We start from the raw sequence: 15,976 nt of genomic DNA on the forward strand, positions 1-15,976 counted from the left end.
AATAACAAATGTCAAGATTTGCTTTACAACCTCCCTCTCAAACTTCACATGCTCCAGTGTCTCAGAATTTTTATATCCAAATTTAAAGCTATTCTTTTCAAAATTAAACATCTGAACAATATAAAATACCTTTTTCTATATTTTCATTTAGGTCTGCTTAAGGTAATTTTATAGCTATCTTTACTACTTAAAACTCTCTTAAGATGATCTGAAGGAAGCAAGACAGTAATTTTTTTACAATTCCTATGCAAACAATTTATGATTACAAACAATGCCTAACATACAGATGATCTGCATGCAGCCGGCATCACATACTGCATTTAATTCTCAGAAATCAACACAAGTAATGAGACTTCTTTTTCCTGTGGGACATGTTAAATAAAAGTCACCTATAGCGCGTTAAAAATAACCATAAATGCTTTTGTCACTCCTCCCACCATCAGGTGGAGTCTATTTTCCCACCTTTTGAACCTGGGCTAGTTTTATGAGTTCCTATGACCAGCAAAATGTGGCCTTGCAGCTTCTATTCTTGCTGCCCTTGTATCATCACATAAAGCCAGGTAAAAGAGCACATGGAGGGAGAGGCCCAGCGAGCAGCCAGCCACCAGACATGTGTGTGAGGCCATTCGGGACAACCCAGCTACCAAACGGCTGCGACCACAAAAGCGAGCCCGAACAAGGTCAGCAGAACACAACACAGGCAAGTTAAGCCCAATATGCAAAGCCACAGAACCATATACAAGTGAACGGTTTTGTTTTAGGCTAGTAAATTTTGGCTGTTGTTTTAAGCTAGTAAATTTAAATTAATAATTTTATTAAAGAACAATAAATAATGGATATAACAGCTTAGTAAGGATAGATTTTGAGTTGTAGAAGCCATACTCTCAGTGATGTGGTCATTATTTATTTTTAAAAACTTAGTACCAAAAAATATTTAGTGACTCTAAGAATTAGACATCTGACACATAATGAAGTTCATGGAACAAAATAAAGAATAAGAGTTAATGATTAGAAACAATCTCTGAAGTATAGTATTAAATGAACAGTATACAGTCTGACTTCACTTTTGTCAAAGCATGGGAGCATAATATATATAAACATGTGGATGAATACACATACATACACAAATACGTACACCCACACAAAGCCCTTAAGCAAACAATTTCTGAAAAGATGAGGAAACTGGTTAAAAAAAAACAACAGCTGTTTACAAAGAAAAGAAATGAGAATTAGAAGACAAGGGGAAGAAGGAAACTAGATATCATTTATACCCTTTTGTACTTCTTAAATTTTGAACTATATATAGTGCCTAATTTAAAATTTTTTAATTTAAATTTTAAAAAATTAATACGGAACCTTTTATGTCTTTCGGATATATACTGAAATATTCCCAGGTGGAATGATATGTTTCAGATTCATGTCAAAATAGTTGGAAGTGGGAGTAGAGAGTAGGATAGGCTGTTTAAAAGGAAACAAACAGGTGGGAGGGTATAGCTCAGCGGTAGAGCGTGTGCTTAGCAGGCACCAGGTCCTGGCTTCAATCTCCAGTACCTCCATTAAAATAAATAGATAAATAAACCTAGTTATCTCCCCTCTCTACCCTCTAAAAAAGAAAACAAACAGTTCAGATGAAACCATGAGCTGATAATCACTGAAGCTGAGTAATGGGTACATGTGGGTTCAGTACCCTACTCACCTTTTGCCTGAATTTCTTCATAATAAAAGTTATTTAAAAACATTAATGTAAAACCTTAACAATACCACTCAGGAAGCCATCTCTCCATCATGGTAAGAGAAGATAATGGCATGACTACAAAATATTCAGGAATATTTACAAAGCTTTGGAGGGTTTTGTGATTTTTTTTTCTTTATTCATCTGACAAACTTTTCAAAAAAGATTTCAGAGCTACTATTAATATTAATTGGGTGCCAGTCTGGGTGTTCTGTAGACATTATCTCACTTGTTCTCAAGTAGTACCATCATCACTTTATAAGAAGAAAACTAAGAAATCTTAGTAATTCACCCAAGGTTACAAAATTAGTAAATGACAGATTTCAAATGCAGGTCTGTGACTGCAAATCCCATGCTCTTTAGCGAAGAATTAAAAAGATTAAAAAAATTATAAATAATCTATAAACAGAATACTCAGCCCTTAGTGGATCAAACGGTAGGAAGTATATCCACATTTTAATGAGAAAATAGTGCATGGATTTTACAATACTTTATTTTCTGAGTTAAGTAAAAAGGATTATAAGGGAAAAAAGTTTTATCTAAAATTTTCTTAAATCTTCACTAAATTGAAAACCACGATTAGCTCTAAAAATGTTACACAAATTCTTAACTATTAGGCTCAAATGTCTCCTTTTAATCTGTTATTAATTAAGCAAATACTATAAATGTCTGTAGGTCACAAAGTTCTGGGATTTGAATTAATTTCTGAAAGAGATTTTTGGGGGCAGACCTTAATGCCCCGAACCATTTCTATTCCTACTTTTCTACAAATATCTTTACTTTGTGTCCTATATTTTTTAAAAGAATTTTAAGTTGATTTTTTGAAGCCTACAATATTCATTACTCATCCCTTAAAGAATCCTTTAAAATTGCACAAACAAGCAACTCTGACCAAGGGTCAGAGTGAAAAGCAACACGCTTTCAAAAGCAGTGTGTGAGACACCCTTAAGAACAGCTCAAAAAATAAATAAATAAATAAAATAAAAATTAAAATAGCTCCAACCTCCATTCTTGCTTTCTATCTCTAACCAAGTAACCCAAAATCTTTGTGATTTCCATGTTTAGTGTCTGACTATGAATTCCTCCACGGCAGGGTCTTTCAGTTCCAAACAGTAGTATAATACTGGCATATGGTAATAATTCAATCATTGTTTATAGAATTAAGATAATAAAAATATCACAAGACTTCCACAGTGCTCCCAAATAGCAATTTCATAGCTTTCAGAGGAATGGAGACACCTGGTTTCAGTTTTTTAATATAATAAATTGGTGAATTCACTGGCTATTTGGATTCTAGCAATATCAGATCCGCATTAAAAATAAACATAAATGTCTGTTCCCTGAGCCATATTAAAAATAATTTAAAGGAAAAAGCAAATTCTAACTGGAAAAAAATTATTTTAAAGTGTTAATATATAGATAAGGTAACATATTACTTTAAGATATATGGAGATAAATATGCTAAGCTTCTATAGTTTGGAGAACTATGGAAAAGTGGAAATTGAGATTGAGAGTCACACTAATCTGCCCTGAAATAAATGTCATATTTCTGTCTGTCAATGCTCATCAGACTTGTGTACAACTATAGTACCTGTAAACTAAAATGTTACATATAAAATAATCAAATATTTGGTCTTCATTTACTCAAACATTTATTAAGTGCCTATAACATGCCAAACAGTAGAAGGGCTGTGGACAAAAGGATGAAAACATGCCCCATAGCCTTAAAGAATTCTCAATCTAACAGGGAAAGAATCTTACAAAACAAAGCAGAAAAGCAAGTTGTTAATCACACATTTGGGTAAATTAGTATCTGTTCTGAGTGAATCCAACCTTTTAATTTTCTGAATTCCCTATCAAACCCAATAGAGGGAAGTCCACACTAATAAAACTTCCCCTGGAAATTATTTGCAAAATGGATCACTTTGGCCAAATTAGCAGGGCGGAAATGGTTAATTCTCTGACGGAGGACTTGTATTTCGAGTTTTAACCTGGACTGAATGTATCATGAAAAGCGAATGGTCCATTACGGAAATGTTGACAGACTTACACCACCAGTGGATGCAACTACAACTTTGCATTTATTGAAGATTAATGAAGTCCCTGAATTTTTATTTATAAAATGGATATTATTTAGATTATTTCTGCAAGCCAAAAGTCAGAATTTAATAAAATGATGTATACAGATTGCACCGATTTTTACTCTTATCCACTGCTTGCAGACTATGTGCATTTAAACCAAAAAACATTTGATATACACTAACTATAAATTATTTCCTTGGAGATCTCTCAGGCATGAAGAGAAAGCCTCTTAAAATAAATTTAAAATATTATATGCTTGATGGTGTATAACCAAAGGTTTAATCTCACCACTAAAGGGGCAGTTACCATGATTTTGCAATAACCCTGCAGACAATAATCAAGACAGCTCCTGTTGTTCTCTCAGTAAAATCTTCGTAAACACAGCATGGATATATTGTAATTTGATATCTGTAAGATCAACAGCTATACCTCATGACAACTCATATTATAAGATTTTATTCACCATTAAATTGAACATTTTCCTCAGAAGACACAGGAAAGTGTGTTATTTACCAAGCATCGTCCTATTAACTATAGATTAGCACATTAAAATAGACAGGCTTGCTTTCTCTCTGCACTGTAAAAATGTGCGGTCTATAAAGCAAGCTCTGAGGTGCAGGCAATTAATTAGATTTTTCAAACTTTGGGAAAATGTACCTGTGCATATTTCCATCATTATTCTAAAACAACTGATTCTAATTATTATTCTACTACATATATTAAAAATAGACCCAAAATAGAGCTCTCTGTGATTACTCAGGTTCAAAAATGTCTCAGTTTCCACTTCATAATAGCAGTAATATTATTTTAACTTAAAAAGAAGAAGAAAAAAAGGGAAAATAAAGGCAATTAAACACAAATGGTGGCACAACTTAAGAAACTCAAGGAACATATAATTCAGTAAATGGTAAAGACAATATAAATTCGTATCAAAAGGACTCAAAATGGAGATTACTAGAATTTAATTATGGAATACCAAAAATATGCTTTATTTAAATACAAACAGGTGACCCATTAATATTTCAGAAAGTAATAAAACCATCTTTCACTCACCAATGCTGGATTTTCTCTTGGCAGTTAGTGACCACCTGTCATGAAAACAGATAACTACTCATGAAAAAACAGGGCTATGCACAAAGCTACAAAATCATTATATCAGAAAACTAGAACAGTGGCTTTACAGATCTAATAGCATCTCAATATACATTTTTATTTGTCAAATGCACAGAGCTGTGAATGTTAGCTTTTAAGCAGCACACTTTATCATACCCCTCTAATGCAGGCCGATAACTGCAGGACAAATTACAGCTTTCCAATTCATATTTTGGTACAAAACCCTCTTCATAACTATTAGGTGACATATGATATAAGATAACTAGAATTTTGTACAATCTGCAGACCTGTTTTCAATGTTACATATTTTGTAGAATACGCAAATGTTATAAATAACAAAAAACCAGCGTACCATCCATGTTTTCATTTTAAAAAAATGACAGTAGTCAAATTATTTTATTTTGTCAGTATATCTCCAAGTGTTTTCACCTGTAATTTTTATTCTGACGCATTAAAAATGACTACAGTGATTCTTTTCTACTACATTTTCAAGAAGAAATACTTGGGATAAAGAGATGCTCTGAACAGCCCATTTGTTCCACCAGTGAATTATGATAAAATTTTTAGCACTCCATGGCCAGTTTAAACTATGTTTATAATACCAAAACAACAAAATTAAGCATAGAAGTTATTTATTTTCCTTCGAAAGATTTCAGTAGATTCTCAAAATGGTCAGAAGACAAATTAAGAACACTAACCAATATGGAAAAAAAAACGGCAATTTAAAAAATAGCACCATTTTCAAAGATTACTAAACATGTTTTTAAACTGCCCATTAATAAAAATGTTTAAACAATAATCTCAAATACTGTAACACCATTTTAAGAACAGAGAAACTAAAGGATAAAAACCAAATGCTTAATATAAGGCCATGTGAAAAAGACAGCAGTATTATGTAGTCTGAAACACTGCTCTAGTTCTCTGTTCTAAATACCCATATTGTATCTTGTATAAGCTCAATGTTTCACCCAAAAATCACAAGAATTTTTTTTTTTTTGGCCTGTCACTAAATTCCTCTATTATAACATTTAATTCCTGAAGTAAATGTCTTCCTTTAGGACATTTTAAATACTAAGGCAGCAATCCTGTACCAAAATACATGCTGTAATCAGATATCCAACCATACTACGCATTAACTCAGCATAAAAAGTGGCTTTAGAATAAAGATCTCTCAGTAAGTATCAATCACAGAGCAACACTTAATAACAGTGATAATATATAATAGAGTACTGACTTTACATCTGGAAGAGCTTAGGCTAAAACCACATCAATCCATTTCACTATTTCTGATTCGGCAGTAATCATAAAATAGACAAACAGAATTAAATGTAAATTGAAAAAGAAAAAAATCTTCATGAATCCCTCTTTATAAAGTTTCTATTTAACAACCCCATTAAAAGATGAGACCCAAAAACAGTCAGGGTGCTTTCCAATCCCAATGCATGTGTTTCCAAGCATGAAGTGAGCCAAAAGCACAAAAAGAAAAGCCCTGCAAACCGTAAGAGCAGAATGTTCATTAACCTCTACATGATAATCCTTTCGTAGCTGCATATTAACTAGTTACATATTCATAATCATTTACATTATTTAAAGGACCTTCGATGAAATTTTCTATGCAATATACATTAGTGACAGTGTTAAAGGTTATAGAAGATAAGTCTACTTAATGTTTCCAGGAAGCCTTTTTAATTAGTAAATATGTAAATTTGGCACATATGCTTTTTATGTTTAAAAAACAAGTTCCTGGTAGAATGGCACGTATTCTTGCCATCACCCTCCACAATCTACTCTCCACTATTCTGTAGCTATTTCCCCCCCACCCCTTTTCTTTCTTAAAATAAGTCTCCTCAAGAACAGATATTCAAGGATAAAACAACAAAAATCCATGTCATAATTTACAAGAGAAACTGTCACTATCAAAATATTATCTTACATTAAAATCTTCATTAATTATATATAGAGTTCAGAATAACAGTTTTCAGTTAGGCATTATCCAAATATAGGCTACATATTCTCTGAACCAAAGAAATAAAGGAAAAGGTAAAAGAAGCAAGCAGGTGCGGATACATACAACAGCCTTCTAATGGTACGTCTACAGTTACCTTTGTTTATATTATTTATTGCCCACCTAATTCCAAAAAACATTTGAACCTGCAGCTTGTATTTACATTGTGAGATATCTTTCTAGTTTTCTTCTTTTTTACAGCAAATCATTTTTTTAAATAGTAAATTTTGCAGCTTAACTGCCAAAGAAAATTTAGGAAGGAAGAAAATCTTACGATTCAAAGTTGAACCTATCTGTGTTTTTAAAAAGGATTTTTTACTAAGTAAAATAACTCCAAATAACTCTATTTCTTCTGAAAATGGAATCAGGTTAATTTCTTTAAGTATTAAATAAAATGACTATAAGATAGTGAGCCTAGTTCTAAAAGCAACTTCTGAAAAACAAAACAATAAAAAAAATTTCATTACTTTATTGTCCATACAAGCTGACCCTTAGAGTAATATTAACAGTGATAAATGACAAGACTTCGTATGACAAAATAGTTCAATAAGGTAGGTTTCACCCTCTTCTTAAAAAGAGAAAACCCATGTTGAGAAATGGAGTAACTTCCCCAATATTATACAACCGCCCGAAAATAGGTAAGAGATAAAATCAGTTTTAAAACCAAGCCTATCTAATCTAAAAGCCCATCCTCACTGTATTGGACTGCTTCCAACCATCATGCATCTTACTGGGTATGAAAAGCATCTGGTTTTAACTTCAGTCTTCCTTTCTTAAAACACTAATGATGCTGCTACTTCTCCTCCAGCTCCTTCACGAACCCACACTTAACACACAAACCAGACCTTGAAAATAATGTCAGGAAAAGCAAATAAGCTTAAATTGACCAATTCACTAATAAAAATCTTTATTTCTTCCAATGCCTCATATAACTACTGGCCCTTTCAGATCAAGCAACTAAGTATAAACACAAATTTCCCAAGCCCCATTTACCTTTGTGTGCACGTGTGCTTGTTTGGGGGAAGAGGGTAGTGGGTTAGCCCTGTAATTACTATCACATCTCATCATATTTTTAAGATACTTATAACTAATTGAGCTGGATGCCCAGATGACAATGATAGACAGCCCACCCAACAACCCATTTTAACTTAATCAGTGTCCAGCTAACACATATGCACATTCTGTTACAAAGAGTTAAAGTAACACTTGATAAATTTTAAAATCAACGAAGTATATAGACTAAGGAATAATTCTCCTTTGTTGTTATTCCTCAGAAGTCATTTTTTAAAAATAATTTTATAAAGAAAGGAATGAATGACTTAACGTGTATTAAGACCACCATTACTTATTTCCATTTGTGCTATTTGTTTTGGTAATAGACCACAAGGGGGCCTCAACCTATGAGTTTTTCCCTATTAATTACAGAGCCATATTAAAGTTAGACTGGAATAGAAAGAAGAATAAAAGGGCAAGTCTGCCTAAACCTCAAATGATACTTCTCTCAAAAATGCTTTACTTCTAAAACTTTTCCTACTATATTGCAATTCCAAATTCCTCCTGAATGGGTTAATGTAACAAGTACCAATCTGAGGACTGTATTAATCAGAGCTGTCCACATGGTTTGCTTCTCTTGCTAGACTGTCTTCAAAACAGATCATGTAATTTTGAGTTTTAAGGCCACTGAGTCAAAAAGGAAAAAGTTATCAGTGGTGGCTAAAGCCAATAGATACTGGACATACACTACTGTCTGGCAACAAAAGACTGACAATTGTTTCTTAAAGGACACATTGTCAATTAATTAAACAGATGTATGTCACCACCAAAGTATACAAGAAGTACACTTCAACAAAATCAGCAAAATATTAAAGGTCTTTTAAACAAACATCTCTGCAAAAAAGGGAGGAACTGACTTCAGGATACTAACAAAAAAATAGCAATAACAGTAATAAACTACAGTAAATTTAATGTTTCCATATAAAAATTTTAAACAAATTTACTTTCTAAATATGCTGAAAAGTGAAAATAACAGAACTGCCACTCCAATTACAAGCCATTGTTAAAACACAAATGTTCTTTCCAAAATGTAGCTAGGATGGAATCAAAATGATCATCTTCATCCTTACTTTTACATTTAGCCCAGTTTTCTCCTACCCAGGCTTCTAATGCACTTCTCATATTCAAATCCAGTCTTTCTTGCTACACAAATCTTAGACTATATCTACCATGCTTTGGTATTGTGCATCTCATTCCTTTCTTGGCTTTACCTACAAGTTAGGGCTCTTTTTTTGTTTTCAATTATTTATTACTTATAATGCCAAGTATTCTAGTAAATATACAGTCTTCTCACACTGTAAGTACTTAAGACTGGGAAACACAGACATCCAGCAACACTTCCAGGAATGAAGACCCTGACATGTTTGGAGGGTTCTCTTTCTGGGATTATTTGAATTAGGTACCCAGGAAACTCTGTACTAGCTGTACTGGCTCAAAGCTCAATTAAGTATGGGCCAGGTCTACTTCATTCACCACTATACACACCTGCCACACAGTAAGTGTCCTTTTAAAGAAGTGCAGGTCTACAATCATTCAGCCAAAAGCCTCAGGAACAGACGTATTCCTCAATTTAGAAGGTTTCATGATTTAGTAAGGTAATACATTACACACATCACACACTATGGAACAATCCCAGTAGGACACCACCCTGTACCAAGTACAACAACATCTGCAATGAAAGACACAAATATTTAAGTAAGTGGAACAAAACGCCTCACTCAAATCAGTTGCATCAACAAATGACTATGCCACAAACTTAAGAGTATCTTCGTTTTCAGTTTTTAAGATTTCTGAACTGTGGCAGAAGACTGTGAGCTGTATTTCTCAACGTGAAATACACTTGCCCAGTTTTACTAGAAATGTTAATCATTTCCTCTCCATTCCCATAGCTTACTCTCTGAAACCATGTCCTCCTCCCATTTACAACAGGCAGAGGATCCCATTTCTCCAGTGGCAGCCACCGTGAATAGAGAGGATAGATATCTGACACCAACTGGGCCAAACAAAATTACTCTGCACATAAAGAGAGGCTGAAGTGATAACAGATTCCAGACCTGAAAAGCTGACCACTATGGGATTTGCACAAACTAAATCTAAAGGAGCTGGTCTACAAAGTAACCAAATAAATGTACGAGAAGACAAAACATGCACACACAAACAAAATAACTCTACCTTTCGAGTTCCTCCTGACTTCTCATACCAAATACTTTATAAACTTTCTTCCAAGGATTTCAATGGTTTACAACTGATTCAGAACATTTCAGAGTAATAAACCACATAGATTAGAATGAGAATATGCCTGTGAAGATACCAAAGAAAACGAGTCATTAAAGAATAAATACAAATAGCTGAATGATGGGGAAAACATATCCTCACAAGTAACAAAAAAGTCAAATTAAAGCAATCTTTGCAATGCCATCTTGCACCAATTAAATTTTTATTTAAAGAAACCCTACCAACTATCAGTGAGACTATAGCAAAATTAATACTAAATCACTGCTAAGCAGCTCTGTAGCTTAACTCAGTCCAGACTTCTACCTCCACGTAGGGACAAAAAGCTTATGACAAACCAATAATCCCTCTGAAAACTGGAAAAGCTAGATGAATACAAAATCGTCTCTTAAAAGGCATCTAAGAGTTTTCAAAGCAATGAGAACAAAATGGACTAAGTTAGAGATGACTGTGCAGAAGTGAGCTGATGCTTTTTTCTTGGGCAACTCTAGGCACAGAGAAGACGCTGAGAATTATGATTCGTCCTGAGCAAAAACTTAAAGTAGTCTGAGAAGGCTGTAGTAACAAAATCAGAGATATGCAAGGTCTCAAGCATACGGCTGGTTTCCCTCTCATGGCATTTATCAAATTCTGAAGCTGAAAAGGCCAAAGAGCTAAACTGAAACTCTGAAAAGCAGAGTTCAGGGTACCGATAAGACACAACTTAAGAGTTTAGAAGCCTTCGAAGGAAGAAGTCTGGTGAGCAAACTAGGTTTTCAGATAAAAGCCAAGAAGGAATCAAAGGTAGCTGATACCTTACTAAAACAAAACCCAGCCTGTACTCCACTCAGTACCTGCCTGGATTAAAGTAACCAACCAATCCCCACTTTATCAATTGCAGAAGAAAGGGTGAAGCTTTTCCAGAGGAAGGTATCATCTTCAGGAGTACGTACAATGTTAAAGATGCTAAAAGATTAATTAAATTAACATTTCATTATAAATGTTTCAATGACATTTACATTAGCAGTTAACTAAAAATAACAAAGATACCAAAAAACAGGACCATATGAACAGATATCAAGAAAAAAAAAACAGAGCCAAACATGCAATCTACAGAGTGGAGTTAACAAACTAAGACATTAAAATAAAATTATTAATACATTCAAGAAAATAGTGGAAAAGATGGGAGAATATATGAAAAGATAGCATATTTCACCAGAGAATTATTATCTATACAAGAATCAAATGTATAATCTATAACTGAAACATCTAAAATGAGCTCAATGATTGATATTAACAGGAGACTAAACACAAAAGTCACAATTTTTGAACTGGCTGACAGGTCAACAGAAAACAACCAGATTAAAGCCCATAGATTTAAAAACAAAAAATGGAAAATACAGAAAAGGATTAATATGAGACATATGAAATACTGTACAATTAATGATCCACAGAGGGAAGAGAGAATGGCAGAAGCAATATTTGAACAGATCATGACATGATTTTCTAAAACTGAGAGGAAGGTATTAACCAAAAGATTCAAGAAGCTCTAAGAACTTCAAGCAAGAGAAATTTTTTTAAAAGTTGTATCAAGGCACAATATAGTTACACTGATAAAAACCAAAGAAAAAGAGAAAACGTTATAAGCAGCAAGGGGGAGAAGGAGCAGGGAGGTGATATAGCGTCTTCAAAGGAGCAACAAGATGAGTCAGAGCTAGAGCTAACTTCAGTGAAAAAATGACAGAAATTGGAGGAGAACAGGATAAAATCTTGAAGTGCTGGAAAAAAATAACTGAAAATCTATAATTATGCACAGAGCAAACAGACCCTCCAACATGAAGGAAAAATAAAAAACATTTTCACACAGAAACAAAATTCTGCACCAGCAGATTTTCACTGGAAGAAACACTACAGGTAAATTATACAATGTGATAGAAGTGTTAGCTAATACTAAGGCAGTAATCACTGTGCAATATATAAATGTTATCAAAACAACACACTACACCTTAAACTTACATAATGGCATATTTCAATTATCTCTCAATAAAGCTGGAGGAGGGGGAAGAACTACAACAAGAAGTATTCAGAGTAACAGAAATGCAGAAAGAACTAAAAAGCAACTATTTAGGTAACAACAAAAGAGTAAAGGCAAATCAGTATTGACTGCACAGAACAATTAAATTGTATTGTGTTTAAAACACATAAATTAAAATGCATGGAAGTAATAATGCAAGAGGGGAAATGGATAAATGAATGCATGCTGCAATCTCTAGGAAAAGTTTCCCTAGTGAAAAAAGGATAGGAAAAAAGCACAGTGTAAATTTATAGTATATTTAGTGGTAACACATATGTAAAACAGAGTATTAAGGTACTATGGTAAAAAGAATGTATCATGAACAAGTTAACAGAAGGGAGAAAATACAATATGGTTGTCTGGTTAAATCAAAGGAAGGCACCCAAAAAGGCGGAGAGAAAAGAGAACATAAAACTGGGTAAAACTGACCCACAATGAGACACCACTTCACACCCATTAGGATGTCTGTTAAAAAAAGAAAATAACAAGTGTTGGCAAGGATGTGGAAAAATTGGAACTTTTATGCACTGTTGGTGGGAATGTAAAATAGTACAGTGACTGTGGAAAATAGTATGGTAGTTCCTCAAAAATGAAACACAGAACTATCGCATAATCCAGCAATTCCACTGCTGGTATAGACCCAAAAGAATCGAAAGCAAGGACTCAGACATTTGCATTCTCATGTTCATAGCAGAATTATTCACAACAGTCAAAAACTGAAAGAAACCCATGTCCACTGATGGATGAATGAGTAACAAAATGTGGTATATCATACAGCCTTTGAAAAAAGAAACTCTAATACATGATATAAAATGGATCAGCCTTGAAGACATTATGCTAAGTGAAACAAGTCAGTACAAATGGACAAATACTGTATTATTCCACTTTATACAACATACCCAGAGTAATCAAATTCATAGAGACAGAAAGTAAAATGGTAGCTACCAGGGAATGAGAGAACGGATAATGAGGAGTTATTGTTTAAAGGACAGTGTTAGTTTTGCAACATAAAAAAGTTCTGGAGCTGGATGATGGTGATGGTTGCGCCACAATGTGAATGTAGTACACTTAAAATGATTTAAATGACAAATTGTTATGCATATTCTACAGTTTTAAAAATAATAAAAAATCAAGTAGAAAGACAATAAAATGAAACTAAATATATCAGTAGCTCTATTATACAGAAATTGACTAAATATCCTAAATGAAATAAAAAGATGTCCAGGCTGAGTTTTTAAAACCACAACTACATGTTGTTTACAAGAAACACGCTTTGCACACAGACTGAAGTTCATGAAAAAAAAAAAAAGCAAAATATGCTGATGTGGCCATTCTAATATTCAACAAAGGAGATCTGAAGGCAAGAAGCATCACTAGAGACAAAAATATTTCAGAATGATAAAAATGTCCATTGACCAGGAAGTTATTACAGTCCTAAATGTGTATGCACCAAATAATGTAACTCCAAAATGTATAAAGCAAAGGCTGAAAAAATAGAGGAAAAGATAAGTCTGCAACCATAGCAGAGATTCTAAACCCACATCTCTTCGTAACTGACAGAACTCGCAAACAAAAAAACTTAACAAGGATACAAAATAATTGAGAAACATTCAATCAAGTTGAGCTAACAAACATACACAGAACTCAAAAACTGCAGAATTCATACTCTTTCCAAGTAACTTATGGAAAATTAACCAAAGTAGATAATATACTAGGCCTGAGGCTAGCCTTAAATTTCAGTGTTGCAAAATGTGTTCTCTGGTCAGAAAAGAAATATGATAACAACGACAGAAAAGTAAAAAATATTCAGTGTGTGGAAAATAAGAAACATGTTTGTAAGTGACTTGTGGGTCAAGGAACAAATCACAATAAAAATTAGGAAATATTTTAACTAATGAAAAAACACACAAAACTCATGCAATATCTAAAGTAATGATTGAGAATAATTTAAAACCCAAAATATATACATCGTAAAGAAAGAACAGTAACAATAAATGATTTTTTCATCTCTAGTAGCTTTTATCTCAAGAAGCTAGAAAAAAAAAATTACAGCCCATGGGAAATTTTTAAAAGGAGGAACAGCATAAAAGCAGAAATCAATGAAAAATAAAGACAACTTATAAAAGAAAAATCAATGAAGTCAAAAATTAGTTCTTTAAAAAGATTGATTAAGGCTGGTAAACCCCTAGGAAGACAAATCAAGAAGAAAAAAGACACATACAAATTACAAATAACAGAAATTAAAAAGAGGACATCACTACCAAACCAACAGATATTTTCATACTTAAAAATTACCACAGAAGGAAAATATAAGGCCTAGACAGCTTCACCAACAAATTACTCCAAATACTTTAGTGAAAATCAATACCAATAGTATACAAAGTCTTTTTATAAAATACACAAAAAATGATAGTTGTTTTATGAGGTCAGCATGACACTGAAACCAAAACCTAACCCTGGACATTACAAGGAAAGAAAATATGAAATTTAATCTGGCACTATATTAAAGATAAACACATCATAAACTAGGGAGCTATCTCCAGGAAAGCAATAGTGTTTCAGTATTTTTAAAAATCAAAGTAATTCACTACATTAACATCTTAATAAACATAGAAAAAGCATTTGATCAAATTCAACACTCATTCATGATAAAACTAGGAGACTAGGAACAGGAGAACATTTCCTTAGGGAGTTATCCACCAAAAGCCTACAACAAACATTATTTTTAATGGTAAAATATTTAAAGTTGTTCCCCTCATATGCAGAACAGGATAAGGAAATCTACTACCACTACTTTTATTCAACACTATATTAAAGATCCTAAATCATTCAATAAGGCAACAAAATAATAAAAGCCTAACAAACTGTAAAGAATAAAACTTATTATGCAGACAACATGACTGTATGTATCTATATACATACTATCAGAATATACAGACAAGTAATTACAGAAATCAAGTAAATTTAACAGTCAGTATACAAAACTCAAGTATATGTCTATATACCAGCAAAAGATGAACAGCAAATTGCAAAATGCAATTTAAAAAAGTTATCTAGGGATACCTCTTAAAGACATGCAAAACTGATATACTTAAAATACTGAAAGAAGTTACAAAAGAACTAAATAAATGAAAAGATGTACTACGTCCATGGACTGGAAAACTTAAGATTGTAAACAGGTCAGTTCTCCCCAAACTGATCTTCAGATTCAATGCAATTCAAGTAAAACCCTAGCAGCCTATTTTGTGAGTACTGAAGAGCTGATTCTAAAATATTCATGAAAAAGCAAAAGGTCAAAGCAATTTTGAACAACAAAGCTAAGGAATTTTACTGTATCAAGACCTAGTAAGAAAGTGTGGTACTGGTACAAGTACAGGCACATAATCCAATGAAACAGAACAGAAGAATAACAGAACTATACATACATGATCACGTAATTTATGAAAAAGATATACTCCATGTGGAATTAAAGCTATGCCTTAGGAATAAGTGTTACATGCTAGGAATGAATGCAAAATTGAAACAGACCAGCTCTAACAAAATCCAAAACCAACACTCACCTGAGTTGTGTTGATCCACTAGTACTCTGACTGCTTAAAGAAAACTTATCCCTCTTTGAAGAAAGGTAACATCATCAAGAGTCTCCATAATTTTCACTACAATGTCTGACATGCAATCAAAAATTACAAGGCAGTCTAAGAAAACA

At 33.1% G+C, this 15,976-nt stretch overlaps 1 protein-coding gene across 1 annotated transcript in view; it reads right to left on the minus strand.

The window, feature by feature from the left end:
• The window catches only part of URI1 (URI1 prefoldin like chaperone), a 63,659-nt gene that overhangs the window by 33,327 nt on the left and 14,356 nt on the right, over window positions 1–15,976 (minus strand). The window contains exon 2 of the mRNA XM_032486223.1: window positions 4,868–4,902. Within this exon, the coding sequence (XP_032342114.1) occupies window positions 4,868–4,902 (35 nt within the window). The remainder of the gene's footprint in view (window positions 1–4,867; window positions 4,903–15,976) is intronic.

Source organism: Camelus ferus, chromosome 9 (genome assembly GCF_009834535.1).
Source record: "Camelus ferus isolate YT-003-E chromosome 9, BCGSAC_Cfer_1.0, whole genome shotgun sequence".
Taxonomy (NCBI): Eukaryota; Metazoa; Chordata; class Mammalia; order Artiodactyla; family Camelidae; genus Camelus; species Camelus ferus.